The 24,433-nt window shown below is 46.1% G+C and overlaps 2 protein-coding genes across 3 annotated transcripts; both read left to right on the top strand.

Annotated features, from left to right (window-relative positions):
- The first annotated feature begins 3,955 nt into the window (after window positions 1-3,955).
- Window positions 3,956-7,048, top strand: LOC123483425. Its single transcript, XM_045213409.1, has 13 exons — window positions 3,956-4,190; window positions 4,405-4,517; window positions 4,619-4,690; window positions 4,782-4,865; window positions 4,991-5,137; window positions 5,227-5,307; window positions 5,416-5,565; window positions 5,691-5,740; window positions 5,849-5,918; window positions 6,203-6,301; window positions 6,426-6,506; window positions 6,597-6,701; window positions 6,883-7,048. The coding sequence occupies exons 1-13, from the start codon at window positions 4,025-4,027 to the stop codon at window positions 7,012-7,014; spliced, it is 1,350 nt and encodes a 449-aa protein (XP_045069344.1). The 5' UTR covers window positions 3,956-4,024; the 3' UTR covers window positions 7,015-7,048.
- Window positions 7,049-11,584: 4,536 nt separating this feature from the next.
- Window positions 11,585-18,434, top strand: LOC123481060. 2 transcript variants are annotated; one of them, XM_045213408.1, is made up of 13 exons: window positions 11,585-11,813; window positions 15,463-15,575; window positions 15,677-15,748; window positions 15,840-15,923; window positions 16,049-16,195; window positions 16,285-16,365; window positions 16,478-16,627; window positions 16,753-16,802; window positions 16,912-16,981; window positions 17,266-17,364; window positions 17,489-17,568; window positions 17,659-17,763; window positions 18,375-18,434. In XM_045213408.1, the coding sequence occupies exons 1-11, from the start codon at window positions 11,648-11,650 to the stop codon at window positions 17,540-17,542; spliced, it is 1,086 nt and encodes a 361-aa protein (XP_045069343.1). In that variant the 5' UTR covers window positions 11,585-11,647; the 3' UTR covers window positions 17,543-17,568; window positions 17,659-17,763; window positions 18,375-18,434. The 2 variants fall into 2 exon arrangements, with proteins under 2 accessions (XP_045069343.1, XP_041725733.1); XM_041869799.2 differs by lacking the exon at window positions 18,375-18,434 and adding an exon at window positions 17,945-18,147.
- The last annotated feature ends 5,999 nt before the right edge of the window (window positions 18,435-24,433 follow it).

Genomic DNA, 24,433 nt, shown 5'->3' with positions numbered 1-24,433 from the left:
ACCTGGTCAGTCTATGTCATGGAAAGAGCAGGTGTTCCTAATGTTTTGTACACTCAGTGTATGTTAGTTGTGTAGTAACCTGGTACAGTATAAAGTCCACCACTATAGGGCACAATTGCTTCAGTCTTGAAAGTTACTTCTCACTATCCTATTTAAGACTGCTATTGTAGACTCAGGTAAATTGGTTATTTTAGTTTCAGTTTGCCATAAATGTCTGAGCCATTTACCGTCATTCCCATTGAAACCAATGTTAGAGTTCATGTATAGCCCCTGGTTCACCCCAGACTTGACTGCCCTTGACCAGCACAAAAACATCCTGTGGCGTACTGCATTAGCATCGAACAGCCCCCGCGATATGCAACTTTTCAGGGAAGTCAGGAACCAATATACACAATCAGTTAGGAAAGCAAAGGCTAGCTTTTTCAAACAGAAATTTGCATCCTGTAGCACTAACTCCAAAACGTTTTGGGACACTGTAAAGTCCATGGAGAATAAGAGCACCTCCTCCCAGCTACCCACTGCACTGAGGCTAGGAAACACTGTCACCACCGATAAATCTACGATAATCGAGAATTTCAATAAGCATTTTGCTACGGCTGGCCATGCTTTCTACCTGGCTACCCCTACCCCGGCCACCAGCTCTGCACCCTCCGCTGCAACTTGCCCATGCCCCCCCCGCCCCCACTTCTCCTTCACCCAAATACAGATAGCTGATGTCCTGAAAGAGCTGCTAAATCTGGACCCCGCCGAAATTGTCACAACCCCTATTACTAGCCTGTTCAACCTGTCTTTCGTATCGTCTGAGATCCCCAGAGATTTGGAAAGCTGCCGCGGTCATCCCCCTCTTCGAGCTGGTCATGGGTGCACCTCAGCCACGCTCAATGTCCTAAACGATATGATAACCGCGATCGATAAAAGACAGTAATGTGCAGCCGTCTTCATCGACCTGGCCAAGGCTTTTGACTCTGTCAATCACTGCATTCTTATTGGCAGACTAAATAGCCTTGGTTTCTCAAATGACTGCCTCACCTGGTTCACCAACTACTTCTCAGATAGAGTTCAATGTGTCAAATAGGAGGGCCTGTTGTCTGGACCTCTAGCAGTCTCTAAGGGGGTGCCACAGGGTTCAAATCTCGGGCCGACTCTATTCTCTGTGTATATCAATGATGTCGCTCTTGCTGCTGGTGACTCTCAGATCTACCTCTACGCAGACGACACCATTTTGTATACATCTGGCCCTTCACTGGACACTGTGTTAACAAACCTCCAAACGAGCTTCAATGCCATACAACACTCCTTCCGTGGCCTCCAACTGCTCTTAAACGCTAGTAAAACTAAATGCATGCTCTTCAATCGAACGCTGCTTGCACCCGCCCGCCCGATTAGAATCACTACTCTCGGCGGGTCTGACTTAGAATATGTGGACAACTACAAATACCTAGGTGTCTGGTTAGACCGTAAACTCTCCTTCCAGACTCACATTAAGCATCTCCAATCCAAAGCTAAATCTAGAATCGGCTTCCTATTTCGCAACAAAGCCTCCTTCACTCATGCTGCTAAACATGCCCTCGTAAAACTGACTATCTTACCGATCCTTGACTTCGGTGATGTCATTTACAAAATAGCTTCCAACACTCTACTCAGCTAATTGGATGTAGTCTATCACAGTGCCATCTGTTTTGTCACCAAAGCCCCATATACTACCCACCATTGTGATCTGTACACTCTCGTTGGCTGGCCCTCACTACATATTCGTCGCCAAACCCACTGGCTCCAGGTCATCTATAAATCACTTCCTATCAAATCCCCGCCTTATCTTAGATCATTGGTCACCATAGCAACACCCACCCGTAGTATGCGTTCCAGCAGGTATATCTCACTGGTCATCCCCAAAGCCAACACCTCCTTTGGCCGCCATTCCTTCCAGTTCTCTGCTGCATATAGCTGGAACGGACTGCAAACATCTCTGAAGCTGGAGACACTTATCTCCCTCACTAACTTTAAGCATCAGTTGTCAGAGCAGCTTACCGATCACTGCACCTGTACACAGCCCATCTGTAATTAGCCCACCCAACTACCTCATCCCCATATTGTGATTTACATTGTTATTTATTTTGTTAATTGTGTGTTACAGCAAATAAGGTGATACAATGTTAGATCATGATATTATCTATTCAGTAGATTGAGTAGTTAAGGGAGACAGAAGCTCACCTTCCAGCCTAGGTCACTAAAGCTCACATATAATTAATGTCTCTTACAAGCCTGACGCCCACTGTTGACGTGGCTGTGATCTGAAAGGGATCAAAAAAGATGTTATGAGACAGGACAGACTGTAAAGCATGCTTTGGATGCATTGGATGTAAAATAAAGACACAATTAAATGTAAACGCAAGTTAAGTAATTTTGTAATTTGGATGAACTATCCCTTTAAACTCTGCATAAAACAAGCTTAACAACAAGACCAAAAACCAGTGTTGTCCCCTGACCTTGTATGACCTCACCTCACCTTTCTGATCCACGCACCTATCTTTATTTAAAAAGGTATCTGTGACCAACAGATGCACATCTGCATTCCAAGTCATGTTAAATCCATCGATTAGGGCCTAAAGAATATATTTGAATTGACTGATTTCCTTATATGAACTGTAACACAGTAAAATCTTTGAAATTGTTGCGTTTATATTTTTGTTCAGTGTAGATACATACTATTTATACACATATTGCCAGATTATTGCTATCAACTGCTGGCTGCAAGGTATATTACCCCGTTTGTATCTTTTGGAACAATGGTAGTCAAGTTTATAAAAATGATGTAGAATAGATGGGCTACCACAGGTGTCACAGGCATCCACAGGTCTTGACCACCATGTTGCGATGCTTCTTTAGGATCACATTGTTGTTGTCGTCGGGTGTACGGAGATGGGACTGAGCTTGGTGGGTGCGCAGCACGCTTTGGGAACCTCGTCTGGCTTCAGAAGGTGAACCTGCCATGAAAAAAGGTCAATCAGACTTATTCATACATGCACTTTTATATAATCAATGATACTATCCTGTTTATAAAAGAGATATGGATTATTATTATGCAGATACTTCAGTGCTCTCCTACCTCAGTGGGCTGTGGCTTTGCCCCCCTTGTCTGAATTTGGTCAATATATTTTAAACCGGGTTGTCTGTGCTCCACAATACTTTATTATCCACTGAGTCAAAGCCTAGACTTTCAGAAGTTCAACAACAACTTCCATGAAACATGCTAAAACATTTGTGGTCCTCTGTAGCTCAACTGGTAGAGCACGGTACTTGTAACGCCAAGGCAGTGGGTTTTTGTTCTATGTTGCTCTGTCTGTATGCTACGTCTTGCTTGTCCTATGTTGCTATGTCTGTATGCTATGTGTTGTTCTATGTTGTTATTGTCTATATTGTAATTGTTTTTAATAACCTGCCCAGGGACTGCGGTTGAAAATTAGCCGGCTGGCTAAAACCGGCACTTTTACTGAAACGTTGATTAATGTGCACTGTCCCTGAAAAAATAAACTCAAACTCAAACTCAAACTCAATCCCCGGGACCACCCGTACACAAAAATGTATGCACGCATGACTGTAAGTCGCTTTGGATAAAAGCGTCTGCTAAATGGCATTTTATTATTATTTCAATGGCCCATTGACCTAGCTAGTGACTTAAAAATAACATTTGGTATTTTTGTTTTATATTATACCAACAACATAGGAAATCCTCTGGTGACAAAATAGGGTCAATAGAATTAGAATGATGAGTAGGAATGGAATTTTTATAAAATTCTAATGGTAAGCATAGAGTTCCAAACTCATTTCTATGGCAACACAGCTGTCAATTTTGTAAACAACAATTTTCAAAAATATGTGTTGCCAAGAGACATCTAACCGATAGAACATCTCGGCGTTCTATTGGACGTTTTCTGTTCAAAAACAACAACAACTTCAGTTTGCTGTTCAACAACAACAAACGTGACTGATTTTTGAGACCTGAGACTGAAAGATCGACTGGAAAATGCCTGGGTGCTTTTCAAAATTGGTGGAGAGAGTGCGTGGACGTCGGCGGTCTACTGCGTCGACAGGTTGTTCAAATTCATTTGTGGGTTGTTTTTGTTGTCTTTTTCCGTTTTGCAGGGTTCGCAATCGTCGGGAGGTGGACAGCTACATCGACTTCGAAGAGGGTATGTTGAGTTTAAACTTCTTATTTTACCACATTTAACAATATAAATGTAATTTGTGAAATGTTGTGTATTTCTGTAATCCATACTTGCAAGCTAACGTTAACTTTAGTAATTTTTGCTAAGAGATGCACGTTTGAACTAGTAGTACTAGCTAGCTCGCTACGTTTTACATCCTAACATTTGTTTGTTTGTATTCCAATGTTCCTAATTTTAGAATCAACTGTCCTGGATGAGGTCCAGTTGGTTGTGCCATTGGATGATGTGCCGGATGTACCACTGCTGCCAGCCATCCTTGAGGAGGTGCCAGATGTGCCGACTATCCTTGAGGTACAATTTTCAGAAAGTTTAATGTTTGAAAAGTATCCCAGATATTCAATTTGTGTCACTTTGACATTCTAAAAATCTTTGTTGTCTGCTTTCTGCTTAAGGAGGCCACTGGTAATTGGCAGTTGATACCGATTAGGTTTAGCTCCCTGTACTGTGGGCCTGTTGTGATCAGGGTAAGAGACCCACACACACAGTCACATCACTGTTGCAATGTTTGCTGTTTCTAACCTGAATGTATTGTAATGTCAACCCCCTCTTGTGCAGAACAATGCCGGTCCGGTGGCTAAAGCTTGGAGAACTTTCCAGTTCATCAGCCCCATTATCACCTACATGCGTGGGGGATCCCAGGTATGTGTCTTTGTCACTACCTAATCCTAATCTACATCGTCAGTGTCATGTGATCTTGATGGAAATATGTTACAGCGATGGCTGATGTTGTTTTGTTGATGTTGTCTTGTTGTTTCACTCCACAGCAGGTGGTGGTGAGGATGCACCATGTGAGTAGGGTTCGAGGCCTGGAGACTCAACTGGTGTGGGCCATCTCCAAGGAGACACACAGACTTAGTCCAGAGGGCATCCCCTACTGTGCCACCAAGGTGCAGTCCATCTCTTGGATCCAGGTAAGATGTAAATACTACTGAATTAGTATTAGATTAGGCTTTTCTTCACTTATTCCGTTTGGCCTTAACATGTCGTTTCTCTCTGTCAGTGTGTGGCTGGCAGGGTGACCCAGTATGCGTCTCACCTCCGCCACGAGACGTCTGTGGCCGTGACGCATGGCTGCTACCAGGTAAATAAACAATTTCCTATGTATATAGAATAGAAATTACAGGGCATTTTTCCATTAGATATGGTCTGTTTTCTATTAACGTGTGTTGTGTGTGTGTGTTTTGAGCAGCAAACTGATGTCTCGGTGGTGTACGCCACTCTCCACATGGGGCTGGATGGGCTGCTCTCCTCCTCGGCGTGGTCGGAGGCTGCCTCCGTCTCTACGCCCACCACTCAGCAGTTCACTGAGCCAGAGCCTGAGGGCCACAACTGCTATGAGGTCAGATGTTACACACACACATACACATACTATTGACTAGTAGCATTAAGATCCTTCGATTGACCCATTGTTTGTCATGTCATTACATTGGTCACTGATGTTGAATAATTGTTCTGTTATTGTAGGGCTGGGAGGAGGACCTGCTGCCTGAGGAGAGGGAGGTTCCTCTGCTAAAGTGAGTCCCTCTAAATGTGTGTGTAGTCTGAGCTTGTCAGATGCTGAAGGATAGTGGTCACAATGCTGTTATCCCCCATTGACATGCTCCATTCCCTCTCTTCCACAGCCTCTACCTTACCACCAAGAGAGTGGAGGACATCGGCCTGAGGCTCGTCTCCCTGCGCCAGGCCTTTACTGTGAGTGGACCCACTTTTCTTTGACTCTCTGTGTCTTCCTGTTCTGTCTGTCTCCTAGAGGAAGATGGGTGTCTCACCCTAACTCTTCCCTCTTCTCTAGACCCTGCTCGGTTCCACCCTGAGCAGGAACCATCTGTTTGTGGCGGGAAAGGTCCTACTGGGCGCACTGGTTCAGGTCCACCAGATGGTAGCTCACTAACTCATTGTCCTTCAAGGGAAAGAGAGCGTCCTCGGTGGGAAATGTGTTCTGTGCACTAACATCACTGCTCTTTGCTTTGTGATAGGACGAGGCCGAATTCATCCGTGCATATAACGACTTTGTGGACTACCTGAGTGACCCCTCCAAGCAGATTGACATTGAGAGGGAGCTGGCTGAGGCAAAGGTGAGTTAATTAACTCTTTCAAGTCTCACTTTGAGTTCTTCCACATGCATGTCTTTTATACAGCACAGTAGCTGATCTATTTGAAATCATTCCTATTTTCTCCAAACGTGTTTTCTTGTCCTAGATCCATCATGTTAACCTGATAGATGTCCTTTTTGAGCTGGTGCTGTTTGGGATGATGACAGCTCAGAAATCCCTGATGGTGGTAAGTAGCATCTCGCTGGTAAATGTTTAGATGTCTGTCTATTAGCAATTTCACTTCAATTTCTCTTCTCTCCTCCTCTGTTTACTTTAGCAACCTGGTGGGTTCATGGAGCGTCTGTACGCTCTCCTGTACTCCTTCCTGCCCACTGTTGCCAGCATTGAGCCAAAGGCTGAGAGATACCTGTTGCTGCTCAATGTAAGAGTCAAGAGTTTATTTCCTGTTTTCTTCCTTATTACTAGTTTACTTCCTCTTTACTCGTTCCTGGTTAACAGGGTTTCAATGCCGTTTTAGAGGGAGTAACTCTCATTGTCTCTCTCCTCTTGATAAGCTAGTAGCTCAGAGCCATTTTCTATGTGTTGTGTGGTGTTCCCTTCAGGGCGGGCTGATGGCTCTGCTAGATGACATGTTTGGGCAGCAGCTAGCCTGGTACTTTAACCGAGAGTCTCTGGTCACTGAGCTCTCCAGCCTCCTGGAGTACCACCTCGAGTACCTCATGGCCAGCATGTAGTCCTACTGCAGAGACCTGAAGGGCCACACTTCTCTTCTCCCCTCTCTCTCTCTCTCTCTCTCTCTCTCTCTCTCTCTCTCTCTCTCTCTCTCTCTCTCTCTCTCTCTCTCTCTCTCTCTCTCTCTCTCTCTCTCTCTCTCTCTCTCTCTCTCTCTCTCTCTCTCTCTCTCTCTCTCTCTCTCTCTCTCTCTCTCTGGAATTGAGGACTTGAAGTGCTTCGTTGAACCCTGATTAGTTAACACCTATTAAATTCATGTATTCTCTTGTTTTCTCTCCCCACAGGATTCTTGTCACACTTTGCCACCTAACAGGGATCGAGACACTATTGCACTACATTACTTTGCACTGAATTTTACATTTTCAAATAAAATAAATAGTAGTTCAAAAGCATTTGTCTCTGTCTTTTCATTTATTTGATTATTTCATCACTATTTCCTATTCCTGGAGTTGTTATGAGGCTAATATTACATTATTACATGAACAATTATGCTTTATTCTTTGCATATGGAAATAAAAACCAACTTTAAGTTGATTTACATGTATTACAGGCCCACGCTTTATGGCATTGTACTGTGATGTGTGATACTGTACTATTTAAAAACATGTAGGCCTACATACACTGAGTGTACAAAACATTAAGAACACCTTGCTAATATTGAGTTGCACACGCTGTTGCTCAGAACAGCCTCAATTTGTCGGGGCATGGACTCTACAAGGTGTCGAAAGCGTTCCAAAGGGATTCTGGCCCATGTTGACTCCAATGCTTCCCACAGTTGTGTCAAGTTGGCTGAATGACCTTTGGGTGGTGGACCATTCTTGATACACCTACTACCATACCCCGTTCAAAGGATCATAGCTTTCAACTAAATTTACCTGGTCAGTCTATGTCATGGAAAGAGCAGGTGTTCCTAATGTTTTGTACACTCAGTGTATGTTAGTTGTGTAGTAACCTGGTACAGTATAAAGTCCACCACTATAGGGCACAATTGCTTCAGTCTTGAAAGTTACTTCTCACTATCCTATTTAAGACTGCTATTGTAGACTCAGGTAAATTGGTTATTTTAGTTTCAGTTTGCCATAAATGTCTGAGCCATTTACCGTCATTCCCATTGAAACCAATGTTAGAGTTCATGTATAGCCCTTGGTTCACCCCAGACTTGACTGCCCTTGACCAGCGCATCGAACAGCCCCCGCGATATGCAACTTTTCAGGGAAGTCAGGAACCAATATACACAATCAGTTAGGAAAGCAAAGGCTAGCTTTTTCAAACAGACATTTGCATCCTGTAGCACTAACTCCAAAACGTTTTGGGACACTGTAAAGTCCATGGAGAATAAGAGCACCTCCTCCCAGCTACCCACTGCACTGAGGCTAGGAAACACTGTCACCACCGATAAATCTACGATAATCGAGAATTTCAATAAGCATTTTGCTACGGCTGGCCATGCTTTCTACCTGGCTACCCCTACCCCGGCCACCAGCTCTGCACCCTCCGCTGCAACTTGCCCATACCCCCCCCCACCCCCACTTCTCCTTCACCCAAATACAGATAGCTGATGTCCTGAAAGAGCTGCTAAATCTGGACCCCGCCGAAATTGTCACAACCCCTATTACTAGCCTGTTCAACCTGTCTTTCGTATCGTCTGAGATCCCCAGAGATTTGGAAAGCTGCCGCGGTCATCCCCCTCTTCGAGCTGGTCATGGGTGCACCTCAGCCACGCTCAATGTCCTAAACGATATGATAACCGCGATCGATAAAAGACAGTAATGTGCAGCCGTCTTCATCGACCTGGCCAAGGCTTTTGACTCTGTCAATCACTGCATTCTTATTGGCAGACTAAATAGCCTTGGTTTCTCAAATGACTGCCTCACCTGGTTCACCAACTACTTCTCAGATAGAGTTCAATGTGTCAAATAGGAGGGCCTGTTGTCTGGACCTCTAGCAGTCTCTAAGGGGGTGCCACAGGGTTCAAATCTCAGGCCGACTCTATTCTCTGTGTATATCAATGATGTCGCTCTTGCTGCTGGTGACTCTCAGATCTACCTCTACGCAGACGACACCATTTTGTATACATCTGGCCCTTCACTGGACACTGTGTTAACAAACCTCCAAACGAGCTTCAATGCCATACAACACTCCTTCCGTGGCCTCCAACTGCTCTTAAACGCTAGTAAAACTAAATGCATGCTCTTCAATCGAACGCTGCTTGCACCCGCCCGCCCGATTAGAATCACTACTCTCGGCGGGTCTGACTTAGAATATGTGGACAACTACAAATACCTAGGTGTCTGGTTAGACCGTAAACTCTCCTTCCAGACTCACATTAAGCATCTCCAATCCAAAGCTAAATCTAGAATCGGCTTCCTATTTCGCAACAAAGCCTCCTTCACTCATGCTGCTAAACATGCCCTCGTAAAACTGACTATCCTACCGATCCTTGACTTCGGTGATGTCATTTACAAAATAGCTTCCAACACTCTACTCAGCTAATTGGATGTAGTCTATCACAGTGCCATCTGTTTTGTCACCAAAGCCCCATATACTACCCACCATTGTGATCTGTACACTCTCGTTGGCTGGCCCTCACTACATATTCGTCGCCAAACCCACTGGCTCCAGGTCATCTATAAATCACTTCCTATCAAATCCCCGCCTTATCTTAGATCATTGGTCACCATAGCAACACCCACCCGTAGTATGCGTTCCAGCAGGTATATCTCACTGGTCATCCCCAAAGCCAACACCTCCTTTGGCCGCCATTCCTTCCAGTTCTCTGCTGCATATAGCTGGAACGGACTGCAAACATCTCTGAAGCTGGAGACACTTATCTCCCTCACTAACTTTAAGCATCAGTTGTCAGAGCAGCTTACCGATCACTGCACCTGTACACAGCCCATCTGTAATTAGCCCACCCAACTACCTCATCCCCATATTGTGATTTACATTGTTATTTATTTTGTTAATTGTGTGTTACAGCAAATAAGGTGATACAATGTTAGATCATGATATTATCTATTCAGTAGATTGAGTAGTTAAGGGAGACAGAAGCTCACCTTCCAGCCTAGGTCACTAAAGCTCACATATAATTAATGTCTCTTACAAGCCTGACGCCCACTGTTGACGTGGCTGTGATCTGAAAGGGATCAAAAAGATGTTATGAGACAGGACAGACTGTAAAGCATGCTTTGGATGCATTGGATGTAAAATAAAGACACAATTAAATGTAAACGCAAGTTAAGTAATTTTGTAATTTGGATGAACTATCCCTTTAAACTCTGCATAAAACAAGCTTAACAACAAGACCAAAAACCAGTGTTGTCCCCTGACCTTGTATGACCTCACCTCACCTTTCTGATCCACGCACCTATCTTTATTTAAAAAGGTATCTGTGACCAACAGATGCACATCTGCATTCCAAGTCATGTTAAATCCATCGATTAGGGCCTAATGAATATATTTGAATTGACTGATTTCCTTATATGAACTGTAACACAGTAAAATCTTTGAAATTGTTGCGTTTATATTTTTGTTCAGTGTAGATACATACTATTTATACACATATTGCCAGATTATTGCTATCAACTGCTGGCTGCAAGGTATATTACCCCGTTTGTATCTTTTGGAACAATGGTAGTCAAGTTTATAAAAATGATGTAGAATAGATGGGCTACCACAGGTGTCACAGGCATCCACAGGTCTTGACCACCATGTTGCGATGCTTCTTTAGGATCACATTGTTGTTGTCGTCGTGTACGGAGATGGGACTGAGCTTGGTGGGTGCGCAGCACGCTTTGGGAACCTCGTCTGGCTTCAGAAGGTGAACCTGCCATGAAAAAAGGTCAATCAGACTTATTCATACATGCACTTTTATATAATCAATGATACTATCCTGTTTATAAAAGAGATATGGATTATTATTATGCAGATACTTCAGTGCTCTCCTACCTCAGTGGGCTGTGGCTTTGCCCCCCTTGTCTGAATTTGGTCAATATATTTTAAACCGGGTTGTCTGTGCTCCACAATACTTTATTATCCACTGAGTCAAAGCCTAGACTTTCAGAAGTTCAACAACAACTTCCATGAAACATGCTAAAACATTTGTGGTCCTCTGTAGCTCAACTGGTAGAGCACGGCACTTGTAACGCCAAGGCAGTGGGTTCAATCCCCGGGACCACCCATACACAAAAATGTATGCACGCATGACTGTAAGTCGCTTTGGATAAAAGCGTCTGCTAAATGGCATTTTATTATTATTTTAATGGGCCATTGACCTAGCTAGTGACTTAAAAAGAACATTTGGTATTTTTGTTTTATATTATACCAACAACATAGGAAATCCTCTGGTGACAAAATAGGGTCAATAGAATTAGAATGATGAGTAGGAATGGAATTTTTATAGAATTCTAATGGTAAGCATAGAGTTCCAAACTCATTTCTATGGCAACACAGCTGTCAATTTTGTAAACAACAATTTTCAAAAATATGTGTTGCCAAGAGACATCTAACCGATAGAACATCTCGGCGTTCTATTGGACGTTTTCTGTTCGAAAACAACAACAACTTCAGTTTGCTGTTCAACAACAACAAACGTGACTGATTTTTGAGACCTGAGACTGAAAGATCGATTGGAAAATGCCTGGGTGCTTTTCAAAATTGGTGGAGAGAGTGCGTGGACGTCGGCGGTCTACTGCGTCGACAGGTTGTTCAAATTCATTTGTGGGTTGTTTTTGTTGTCTTTTTCCGTTTTGCAGGGTTCGCAATCGTCGGGAGGTGGACAGCGACATCGACTTCGAAGAGGGTATGTTGAGTTTAAACTTCTTATTTTACCACATTTAACAATATAAATGTAATTTGTGAAATGTTGTGTATTTCTGTAATCCATACTTGCAAGCTAACGTTAACTTTAGTAATTTCTGCTAAGAGATGCACGTTTGAACTAGTAGTACTAGCTAGCTCGCTACGTTTTACATCCTAACATTTGTTTGTTTGTATTCCAATGTTCTGTCACGGTCGTCTATGTCGTCCAAGTATGACCAAGGCGCAACGTGTCCAAGAAACATGACTTTATTAAACAAAGTAACCAAATACAAAACAAAAGACGACTCAATGAAGTCCACGGTACACAGACCGAAAACGGAACAAAAACCCACAAACAAAAGGTGAAAACACACAGTATAAATATGGCTCCCAATCAGAGATAACGAGCCGACAGCTGACACTCGTTACCTCCGATTGGGAGTCATCTGACTAATCAATACCAACCACCAAACATAGAACTGAACAACTAGAAAACCCAACATAGAAATAAACCCAAAAGAAAATGAACAACCCTGGCTCAAATATCAAAGTCCATGGAGCCAGAGTGTCACAGTACCCCCCCCTAAAGGTGCGAACTCCGGGCGCACCAGCATACAGTCTAGGGGAGGGTCTGGGTGGGCGTCTGTCCATGGTGGCGGCTCTGGCCCCGGTCGTGATCCCCACCCCACCATAGTCACAACCTGCTTAAGTAACCTCCTCCACATGACCACCCCCCAACTAAACCCCACAGGATTAAGGGGCAGCACTGGACTAAGAGGCAGCACCGGACTCAGGGGCAGCACCGGACTAAGGGGCAGCACCGGGCTAAGGGGCAGCACCGGGCTAAGGGGCAGCACCGGGCTAAGGGGCAGCACCGGGCTAAGGGGCAGCACCGGACTAAGGGGCAGCTCCGGACTGAATGGCGGATCCTGGCTGGCTGGCTCTGGCGGATCCTGGCTGGCTGGCGGATCCGGGCTGGACGGCTCTGGCGGATCCTGGCTGGACGGCTCTGGCGGATCCTGGCTGGACGGCTCTGGCGGATCCTTGCTGGACGGCTCTGGCGGATCCTGGCTGGACGGCTCTGGCGGATCCTGGCTGGACGGCTCTGGCGGATCCTGGCTAGACGGCTCTGGCGGATCCTTGCTGGACGGCTCTGGCGGATCCTGGCTGGACGGCTCTGGCGGATCCTGGCTGGACGGCTCTGGCGGATCCTGGCTAGACGGCTCTGGCGGATCCTGGCTGGACGGCTCTGGCGGATCCTGGCTGGACGGCTCTGGCGGATCCTTGCTGGACGGCTCTGGCGGATCCTGGCTGGACGGCTCTGGCGGATCCTGGCTGGACGGCTCTGGCGGATCCTGGCTGGACGGCTCATGGCTGGCTGACGGATCTGGCTGCTCATGGCTGGCTGACAGATCTGGCTGCTCATGGCTGGCTGACGGGTCTGGCTGCTCATGGCTGGCTGACGGATCTGGCTGCTCATGGCTGGCGGAAGGCTCTGGCTGATCCTGTCTGGTGGAAGGCTCTGGCTGATCCTGTCTGGCGGAAGGCTCTGGCTGATCCTGTCTGGCAGACGGCTCTGGCTGATCCTGTCTGGCGGAAGGCTCTAGCGGCTCCTGTCTGGCGGAAGGCTCTAGCGGCTCCGATCTGGCGGACGGCTCTGAAGGCTCATGGCAGACGGGCGGCTTTGCAGGCTCAGTACAGACGGGCGGCTTTAGCGCCGTAGGGCAGACGGGTAGTTCAAGCGCCGTTGGGCAGACGGGCAGTTCAGGCACCGTTGGGCAGACGGGCAGTTCAGGCGCCGTTGGGCAGACGGGCAGTTCAGGCCCCGTTGGGCAGACGGCAGATTCTGGCCGTCTGAGGCGCACCGTAGGCCTGGTGCGTGGTGCCGGAACTGGAGGTACCGGGCTGAGGACACGCATCTCAGGGCTAGTGCGGGGAGAAGGAACAGGCCGGGCTGGGCTGGCGACGCGCACCGTATCCCTGGTGCGAGTGGCCGGAACAGGCCGGGCCGGGCTGGCGAAGCGCACCATATCCCTGGTGCGTGGAGCAGGAACAGGCCGGGCTGGGCTGGCGACGCGCACCGTATCCCTGGTGCGAGTGGCCGGAACAGGCCGGGCCGGGCTGGCGAAGCGCACCATATCCCTGGTGCGTGGAGCAGGAACCGGCCGGGCTGGGCTGGCGACGCACACCGTAGGTTCTGTGCGTGGAGCAGGAACAGGCCGGGCTGGGCTGGCGACGCACACCTTAGGTTCTGTGCGTGGAGCAGGAACAGGCCGGGCTGGGCTGGCGACGCACACCGTAGGTTCTGTGCGTGGAGCAGGAACAGGCCGGGCTGGGCTGGCGACGCACACCGTAGGTTCTGTGCGTGGAGCAGGAACAGGCCGGGCTGGGCTGGCGACGCACACCGTAGGTTCTGTGCGTGGAGCAGGAACAGGCCGGGCTGGGCTGGCGACGCACACCGTAGGTTCTGTGCGTGGAGCAGGAACAGGCCGGGCTGGGCTGGCGACGCACACCGTAGGTTCTGTGCGTGGAGCAGGAACAGGCCGGGCTGGGCTGGCGACGCACACCGTAGGTTCTGTGCGTGGAGCAGGAACAGGCCGGGCTGGGCTGGCGACGCACACCTTAGGTTCTGTGCGTGGAGCAGGAACAGGCCGGGCTGGGCTGGCGACGCACACCGTAGGTTCTGTGCGTGGAGCAGGAACAGGCCGGGCTGGGCTGGCGACGCACACCGTAGGTTCTGTGCGTGGAGCAGGAACAGGCCGGGCTGGACTGGCGACGCACACCGTGGGCTTGATGCGTGGAGTAGGAACAGGCCGGTCCGTACTGGGAACACACACCACTGGCTTTAACTGGGGGATCAGGAACGGGCCGGACCGGACTGGTAACACACATCAGTCTCTCACGCCGTGCCGCAACAACTTCCCTTCCTCTACTCGCCAATGGCTCCCGTAATCCGATAGCCTTCTCTCCACGTCTCCCTGTGGCAGCCTCCTGCTGCCCAGCCGCCCAAGCCATGTGCCCCCCAAAAAACTTTTTGGGGTTGCCTCTCGTCCTTCCAACGATGACCCTGCTGACGCCGTTGCTCCTCTCTCGCCAGGGCCTTGATCTTCCCCCAAGGTCCCTTGCCCCCGAGCATGTCCTCCCAGGACCACGATTTGCCCACCTGGGCCATCGCCAGCCTCTCGATCTCCTTACCAGGCGCCTCCTCCCATGTCCAGTCTCTTTGCTCCTGGACACGCTGCTTGGTCCTTTTATGGTGGGTTTTTCTGTCACGGTCGTCTATGTCGTCCAAGTATGACCAAGGCGCAACGTGTCCAAGAAACATGACTTTATTAAACAAAGTAACCAAATACAAAACAAAAGACGACTCAATGAAGTCCACGGTACACAGACCGAAAACGGAACAAAAACCCACAAACAAAAGGTGAAAACACACAGTATAAATATGGCTCCCAATCAGAGATAACGAGCCGACAGCTGACACTCGTTACCTCCGATTGGGAGTCATCTGACTAATCAATACCAACCACCAAACATAGAACTGAACAACTAGAAAACCCAACATAGAAATAAACCCAAAAGAAAATGAACAACCCTGGCTCAAATATCAAAGTCCATGGAGCCAGAGTGTCACATGTTCCTAATTTTAGAATCAACTGTCCTGGATGAGGTCCAGTTGGTTGTGCCATTGGATGATGTGCCGGATGTACCACTGCTGCCAGCCATCCTTGAGGAGGTGCCAGATGTGCCGACTATCCTTGAGGTACAATTTTCAGAAAGTTTAATGTTTGAAAAGTATCCCAGATATTCAATTTGTGTCACTTTGACATTCCAAAAATCTTTGTTGTCTGCTTTCTGCTTTAGGAGGCCACTGGTAATTGGCAGTTGATACCGATTAGGTTTAGCGCCCTGTACTGTGGGACTGTTGTGATCAGGGTAAGAGACCCACACACACAGTCACATCACTGTTGCAATGTTTGCTGTTTCTAACCTGAATGTATTGTAATGTCAACCCCCTCTTGTGCAGAACAATGCCGGTCCGGTGGCTAAAGCTTGGAGAACTTTCCAGTTCATCAGCCCCATTATCACCTACATGCGTGGGGGATCCCAGGTATGTGTCTTTGTCACTACCTAATCCTAATCTACATTGTCAGTGTCATGTGATCTTGATGGAAATATGTTACAGCGATGGCTGATGTTGTTTTGTTGATGTTGTCTTGTTGTTTCACTCCACAGCAGGTGGTGGTGAGGATGCACCATGTGAGTAGGGTTCGAGGCCTGGAGACTCAACTGGTGTGGGCCATCTCCAAGGAGACACACAGACTTAGTCCAGAGGGCATCCCCTACTGTGCCACCAAGGTGCAGTCCATCTCTTGGATCCAGGTAAGATGTAAATACTACTGAATTAGTATTAGATTAGGCTTTTCTTCACTTATTCCGTTTGGCCTTAACATGTCGTTTCTCTCTGTCAGTGTGTGGCTGGCAGGGTGACCCAGTACGCGTCTCACCTCCGCCACGAGACGTCTGTGGCCGTGACGGATGGCTGCTACCAGGTAAATAAACAATTTCCTATGTATATAGAATAGAAATTACAGGGCATTTTTCCATTAGATATGGTCTGTTTTCTATTAACGTGTGTTGTGTGTGTGTGTGTGTTTTGAGCAGCAAACTGATGTCTCGGTGGTGTACGCCACTCTCCACATGGGGCTGGATGGGCTGCTCTCCTCCTCGGAGTGGTCGGAGGCTGCCTCCGTCTCTACGCCCACCACTCAGCAGTTCACTGAGCCAGAGCCTGAGGGCCACAACTGCTATGAGGTCAGATGTTACACACACACATACACATACTATTGACTAGTAGCATTAAGATCCTTCGATTGACCCATTGTTTGTCATGTCATTACATTGGTCACTGATGTTGAATAATTGTTCTGTTATTGTAGGGCTGGGAGGAGGACCTGCTGCCTGAGGAGAGGGAGGTTCCTCTGCTAAAGTGAGTCCCCTCTAAATGTGTGTGTAGTCTGAGCTTGTCAGATGCTGAAGGATAGTGGTCACAATGCTGTTATCCCCCATTGACATGCTCCATTCCCTCTCTTCCACAGCCTCTACCTTACCACCAAGAGAGTGGAGGACATCGGCCTGAGGCTCGTCTCCCTGCGCCAGGCCTTTACTGTGAGTGGACCCACTTTTCTTTGACTCTCTGTGTCTTCCTGTTCTGTCTGTCTCCTAGAGGAAGATGGGTGTCTCACCCTAACTCTTCCCTCTTCTCTAGACCCTGCTCGGTTCCACCCTGAGCAGGAACCATCTGTTTTTGGCGGGAAAGGTCCTACTGGGCGCACTGGTTCAGGTCCACCAGATGGTAGCTCACTAACTCATTGTCCTTCAAGGGAAAGAGAGCGTCCTCGGTGGGAAATGTGTTCTGTGCACTAACATCACTGCTCTTTGCTTTGTGATAGGACGAGGCCGAATTCATCCGTGCCTATAACGACTTTGTGGACTACCTGAGTGACCCCTCCAAGCAGATTGACATTGAGAGGGAGCTGGCTGAGGCAAAGGTGAGTTAGTTAACTCTTTCAAGTCTCACTTTGAGTTCTTCCACATGCATGTCTTTTATACGGCACAGTAGCTGATCTATTTGAAATCATTCCTATTTTCTCCAAACGTGTTTTCTTGTCCTAGATCCATCATGTTAACCTGATAGATGTCCTTTTGAGCTGGTGCTGTTTGGGATGATGACAGCTCAGAAATCCCTGATGGTGGTAAGTAGCATCTCGCTGGTAAATGTTTAGATGTCTGTCTATTAGCAATTTCACTTCAATTTCTCTTCTCTCCTCCTCTGTTTACTTTAGCAACCTGGTGGGTTCATGGAGCGTCTGTACGCTCTCCTGTACTCCTTCCTGCCCACTGTTGCCAGCATTGAGCCAAAGGCTGAGAGATACCTGTTGCTGCTCAATGTAAGAGTCAAGAGTTTATTTCCTGTTTTCTTCCTTATTACTAGTTTACTTCCTCTTTACTCGTTCCTGGTTAACAGGGTTTCAATGCCGTTTTAGAGGGAGTAACTCTCATTGTCTCTCTCCTCTTGATAAGCTAGTAGCTCAGAGCCATTTTCTATGTGTTGTGTGGTGTTCCCTTCAGGGCGGGCTGATGGCTCTGCTAGATGACATGTTTGGGCAGCAGCTAGCCTGGTACTTTAACCGAGAGTCTCTGGTCACTGAGCTCTCCAGCCTCCTGGAGTACCACCTCGAGTACCTCATGGCCAGCATGTAGTCCTACTGCAGAGACCTGAAGGGCCACACTTCTCTTCTCCTCTCTCTCTCTCTCTCTCTCTCTCTCTCTCTCTCTCTCTCTCTCTCTCTCTCTCTCTCTCTCTCTCTCTCTCTCTCTCTCTCTCTCTCTCTCTCTCTCTCTCTCTCTCTCTCTCTCTCTCTCTCTCTCTCTCTCTCTCTCTCTCTCTCTCTCTCTCTCTCTCTCTCTCTCTCTCATTGAGGACTTGAAGTGCTTCGTTGAACCCTGATTAGTTAACACCTATTAAATTCATGTATTCTCTTGTTTTCTCTCCCCACAGGATTCTTGTCACACTTTGCCACCAAACAGGGATCGAGACACTATTGCACTACATTACTTTGCACTGAATTTTACATTTTCAAATAAAATAAATAGTAGTTCAAAAGCATTTGTCTCTGTCTTTTCATTTATTTGATTATTTCATCACTATTTCCTATTCCTGGAGTTGTTATGAGGCTAATATTACATTATTACATGAACAATTATGCTTTATTCTTTGCATATGGAAATAAAAACCAACTTTAAGTTGATTTACATGTACTACAGGCCCACGCTTTATGGCATTGTACTGTGATGTGTGATACTGTACTATTTAAAAACATGTAGGCCTACATACACTGAGTGTACAAAACATTAAGAACACCTTGCTAATATTGAGTTGCACACGCTGTTGCTCAGAACAGCCTCAATTTGTCGGGGCATGGACTCTACAAGGTGTCGAAAGCGTTCCAAAGGGATTCTGGCCCATGTTGACTCCAATGCTTCCCACAGTTGTGTCAAGTTGGCTGAATGACCTTTGGGTGGTGGACCATTCTTGATACACCTACTACCATACCCCGTTCAAAGGATCATAGCTTTCAACTAAATTTACCTGGTCAGTCTATGTCATGGAAAGAGCAGGTGTTCCTAATGTTTTGTACACTCAGTGTATGTTAGTTGTGTAGTAACCTGGTACAGTATAAAGTCCACCACTATAGGGCACAATTGCTTCAGTCTTGAAAGTTACTTCTCACTATCCTATTTAAGACTGCTATTGTAGACTCAGGTAAATTGGTTATTTTAGTTTCAGTTTGCCATAAATGTCTGAGCCATTTACCGTCATTCCCGTTGAAACCAATGTTAGAGTTCATGTATAGCCCCTGGTTCACCCCAGACTTGACTGCCCTTGACCAGCGCATCGAACAGCCCCCGCGATATGCAACTTTTCAGGGAAGTCAGGAACCAATATACACAATCAGTTAGGGAAGCAAAGACTAGCTTTTTCAAACAGACATTTGCATCCTGTAGCACTAACTCCAAAACGTTTTGGGACACTGTAAAGTCCATGGAGAATAAGAGCACCTCCTCCCAGCTACCCACTGCACTGAGGCTAGGAAACACTGTCACCACCGATAAATCTACGATAATCGAGAATTTCAATAAGCATTTTGCTACGGCTGGCCATGCTTTCCACCTGGCTACCCCTACCCCGGCCACCAGCTCTGCACCCTCCGCTGCAACTTGCCCATAGATAGCTGATGTCCTGAAAGAGCTGCTAAATCTGGACCCCGCCGAAATTGTCACAACCCCTATTACTAGCCTGTTCAACCTGTCTTTCGTATCGTCTGAGATCCCCAGAGATTTGGAAAGCTGCCGCGGTCATTCCCCTCTTCGAGCTGGTCATGGGTGCACCTCAGCCACGCTCAATGTCCTAAACGATATGATAACCGCGATCGATAAAAGACAGTAATGTGCAGCCGTCTTCATCGACCTGGCCAAGGCTTTTGACTCTGTCAATCACTGCATTCTTATTGGCAGACTAAATAGCCTTGGTTTCTCAAATGACTGCCTCACCTGGTTCACCAACTACTTCTCAGATAGAGTTCAATGTGTCAAATAGGAGGGCCTGTTGTCTGGACCTCTAGCAGTCTCTAAGGGGGTGCCACAGGGTTCAAATCTCGGGCCGACTCTATTCTCTGTGTATATCAATGATGTCGCTCTTGCTGCTGGTGACTCTCAGATCTACCTCTACGCAGACGACACCATTTTGTATACATCTGGCCCTTCACTGGACACTGTGTTAACAAACCTCCAAACGAGCTTCAATGCCATACAACACTCCTTCCGTGGCCTCCAACTGCTCTTAAACGCTAGTAAAACTAAATGCATGCTCTTCAATCGAACGCTGCTTGCACCCGCCCGCCCAATTATAATCACTACTCTCGGCGGGTCTGACTTAGAATATGTGGACAACTACAAATACCTAGGTGTCTGGTTAGACCGTAAACTCTCCTTCCAGACTCACATTAAGCATCTCCAATCCAAAGCTAAATCTAGAATCGGCTTCCTATTTCGCAACAAAGCCTCCTTCACTCATGCTGCTAAACATGCCTTCGTAAAACTGACTATCCTACCGATCCTTGACTTCGGCGATGTCATTTACAAAATAGCTTCCAACACTCTACTCAGCTAATTGGATGTAGTCTATCACAGTGCCATCTGTTTTGTCACCAAAGCCCCATATACTACCCACCATTGTGATCTGTACACTCTCGTTGGCTGGCCCTCACTACATATTCGTCGCCAAACCCACTGGCTCCAGGTCATCTATAAATCACTTCCTATCAAATCCCCGCCTTATCTTAGATCATTGGTCACCATAGCAACACCCACCCGTAGTATGCGTTCCAGCAGGTATATCTCACTGGTCATCCCCAAAGCCAACACCTCCTTTGGCCGCCATTCCTTCCAGTTCTCTGCTGCATATAGCTGGAACGGACTGCAAACATCTCTGAAGCTGGAGACACTTATCTCCCTCACTAACTTTAAGCATCAGTTGTCAGAGCAGCTTACCGATCACTGCACCTGTACACAGCCCATCTGTAATTAGCCCACCCAACTACCTCATCCCCATAGTGTGATTTACATTGTTATTTATTTTGCTAATTGTGTGTTACAGCAAATAAGGTGATACAATGTTAGATCATGATATTATCTATTCAGTAGATTGAGTAGTTAAGGGAGACAGAAGCTCACCTTCCAGCCTAGGTCACTAAAGCTCACATATAATTCATGTCTCTTACAAGCCTGACGCCCACTGTTGACGTGGCTGTGATCTGAAAGGGATCAAAAAATATGTTATGAGACAGGACAGACTGTAAAGCATGCTTTGGATGCATTGGATTTCAAATAAAGACACAATTAAATGTAAACGCAAGTTAAGTAATTTTGTAATTTGGATGAACTATCCCTTTAAACTCTGCATAAAACAAGCTTAACAACAACACCAAAAACCAGTGTTGTCCCCTGACCTTGTATGACCTCACCATGTATACTGGGCAGGGGACGGTCATATTTGGGCTTCTTCTTTCGGGGGTTGGGATTCAGGGCGCGACAGGGGGCCTGGCTGGCCCTGAAGAAGGTCACCATGAAGGACTGTTTGGAGCAGGGGCCCCTTCGACCCACCAAGCCTACCCACCCAGCTGACAAGGACTGGTCTGATAGAGAGAAAACAATGTATGTGCGTGTTTGTGTGTGTGTGCGTGTGTGTGTGTGTGTGTGTGTGTGTGTGTATGTGGTGGCCATCAAGAGTACAGTTATAGGCCTCAACATTATGTTCTGACCGGACAGCACTATAGTGGGGCAGATCTTAGTGAATCAGTTCAAGTGTACTAACGGGTGAGGGCATTCACATCCAACTGCTCAGATGAGCTCCAGCTAGACGTTTTTTCATGGTCCTAGTTCTTGCCGGACTTAACAACATACTGTTTTTTCAGGTATACTGTTAATCTTAAATGTATGCACATATACACTGAGTGTACCAAATATTAGGAACACCTTCCTGATATTGAGTTGCACCCCCTTTTCCCCTCAGAACAGCCTCAATTCGTCGGGGCATGGAATCTACAAGGTGTCCAAAGCGTTCCACATGGATGCTGTCCCACGTTGACTTCAATGCTTCCCACAGTTGTGTCAAGTTGGTTGGATGTCCTTTGGGTGATGGACCGTTCTTGATACACACACGAAACTGTTGAGCGTGAAAATCCCAGCAGCATTGTAGGTCCATACCCCGTTCAAAAGCACTTAAATATTTTGTCTTGCCCTTTCACCCTCTGAATGGCACACATTCACAATCCATGTCTCAATTGTCTCAAGGCTTGAAAATCGTTCTTTAACCTGTCTCCTCCCCTTCATATACACTGATTGAAGTGGATTTAAAAGGTGACATCAATAAGGGATCCAAGTTTCACCTGGATTCACCTGGTCAGTCTATGTCATGGAAAGAGCAAGTTTTCCTAATATTTTGTACACTCAGTGTATATTTATATTCCAGGCTAATTTCAATTTTCTATCAATTTTGTACTGTATATTTAAATACTGTATTTTCAACATAGCTCATTCTAATATTTCTACTACTGTACATTGTGTTTTAGTTATACTGAACAAAATTATAAACACAAGATGCAACATTTTCAAAGATTTTACTGAGTTACAGATCATATAAGGAAATCATTCAATTGAAATAAATAAATTATACCCTAATCTATGGATTTCACATGAATACAGATATGGGAATACAGATACATTGCATTCGAAAAGTGTTCAGACCCCTTGACTTTTTCCACATTTTGTTATGTTACAGCCTTATTCTAAAATGGATTAAATTATTTCCCCCCCTAATCAATACCCCATACAATAACCCATAATGACAAAGCAAAAACTGGTTTTTAGAATTTTTTGCAAATGTATTGGACATTTAAAAAAACTTTGCTATGAGACCTGAAATTGAGCTCAGGTGCATCCAGTTTCTACAACTTGATTGGAGTCCACCTGTGGTAAATTCAATTGATTGGACTGTAAGTCGCTTTGGATAAAAGCGTCTGCTAAATGGCATATTATTATTATATTATTATTATTATTATTATTATTATTTGGAAAGACACACACCTGTCTATATAAGGTCCCATAGTTGACAGTGCATGTCAGAGCAAAAACCAAGCCATGAAGTCGAAGAAATTATCTGTAGAGCGCCGAGACAGGATTGTGTCGAGGCACAGATCTGGGGAAGGGTACCAAAACATTTCTGCAGCATTCAAGGTTCCCAAGAACCCGATGGTCATTCTGACAGAGCTCCAGAGTTCTTCTGCGGAGTTGGGAGAACCTTCCAGAAAGACAACCATCACTGCAGCACTCCACCAACCAGGCCTTTATGGTAGAGAAATAAGCTTTTTGTGCGTCTGGAAAATGTGACATTTTATTTCAGCTCATAAAACATGGGACCAACACTTTACATGTTGCGTTTATATTTTTGTTCAGTGTACATTGTTTATACACACCGCATATATATTTATATACTGGATTCTTGACATAGCTCACTCTAATATACAGTTGAAGTCGGAAGTTTACATACACTTAGGTTGGAGTCATTAAAACTCGTTTTTCAACCACACCACAAATTTGTTGTTAACAAACTATAGTTTTGGCATTTTGGGGAAATCAAAAGAAATCAGCCAAGACCTCCGAAAAAAATGTGTGGACCTCCAAAAGTCTGGTTCATCCTTCGGAGCAATTTCCAAACGCCTGAAGGTACCACATTCATCTGTACAAACAATAGTACGCAAGTATAAACACCATGGGACCACGCAGCCGCCATACCGCTCAGGAAGGAGACGCGTTCTGTCTCCTAGAGATGTGCAAATCAATCCCAGAACAACAGCAAAGGACCTTGTGAAGATGCTGGAGAAAACAGGTACAAAAGTATCTATATCCACAGTAAAACGAGTCCTATATCGACATAACCTGAAAGGCCGCTCAGCAAGGAAGAAGCCACTGCTCCAAAACCGCCATAAAAATCCAGACTACGGTTTGCAACTGCACATGTGGACAAAGATCTTACTTTTTGGAGAAATGTCCTCTGGTCTGATGAAACAAAAACAAAACTGTTTGGCCACAATGACCATCGTTATGTTTGAAGGGAAAAGGGGGACACTTGCAAGCCAAAGAACACCATCCCAACCGTGAAGCACGGGGGTGGCAGCATCATGCTTTAGGGGTTCTTTGCTGCAGGAGGGACTGGTGCACTTCACAAAATAGATGGCATCATGAGGAAGGAAAATTATGTGGATATATTGAAGCAACAGCTCAAGACATCAGTCAGGAAGTTAAAGCTAGTCAGGAATTGTGAAAAACTGAGTTTAAATGTATTTGGCTAAGGTGTATGTAAACTTCCGACTTCAACTGTATCTACTGCTGTACATATCATTCTTAGTATATATTGTGTAAATTCATCCGTTGTACAGTATATACATATACAGAAGATTATATTTGGATTACTGATACAGTGCTATTTGGGTTGTTAAT

The sequence above is a fragment of the Coregonus clupeaformis genome, unplaced genomic scaffold (assembly GCF_020615455.1).
Source record: "Coregonus clupeaformis isolate EN_2021a unplaced genomic scaffold, ASM2061545v1 scaf0109, whole genome shotgun sequence".
In the NCBI taxonomy this organism is placed as follows: domain Eukaryota; kingdom Metazoa; phylum Chordata; class Actinopteri; order Salmoniformes; family Salmonidae; genus Coregonus; species Coregonus clupeaformis.
This window is presented reverse-complemented; position numbering and strand designations above follow the sequence as displayed.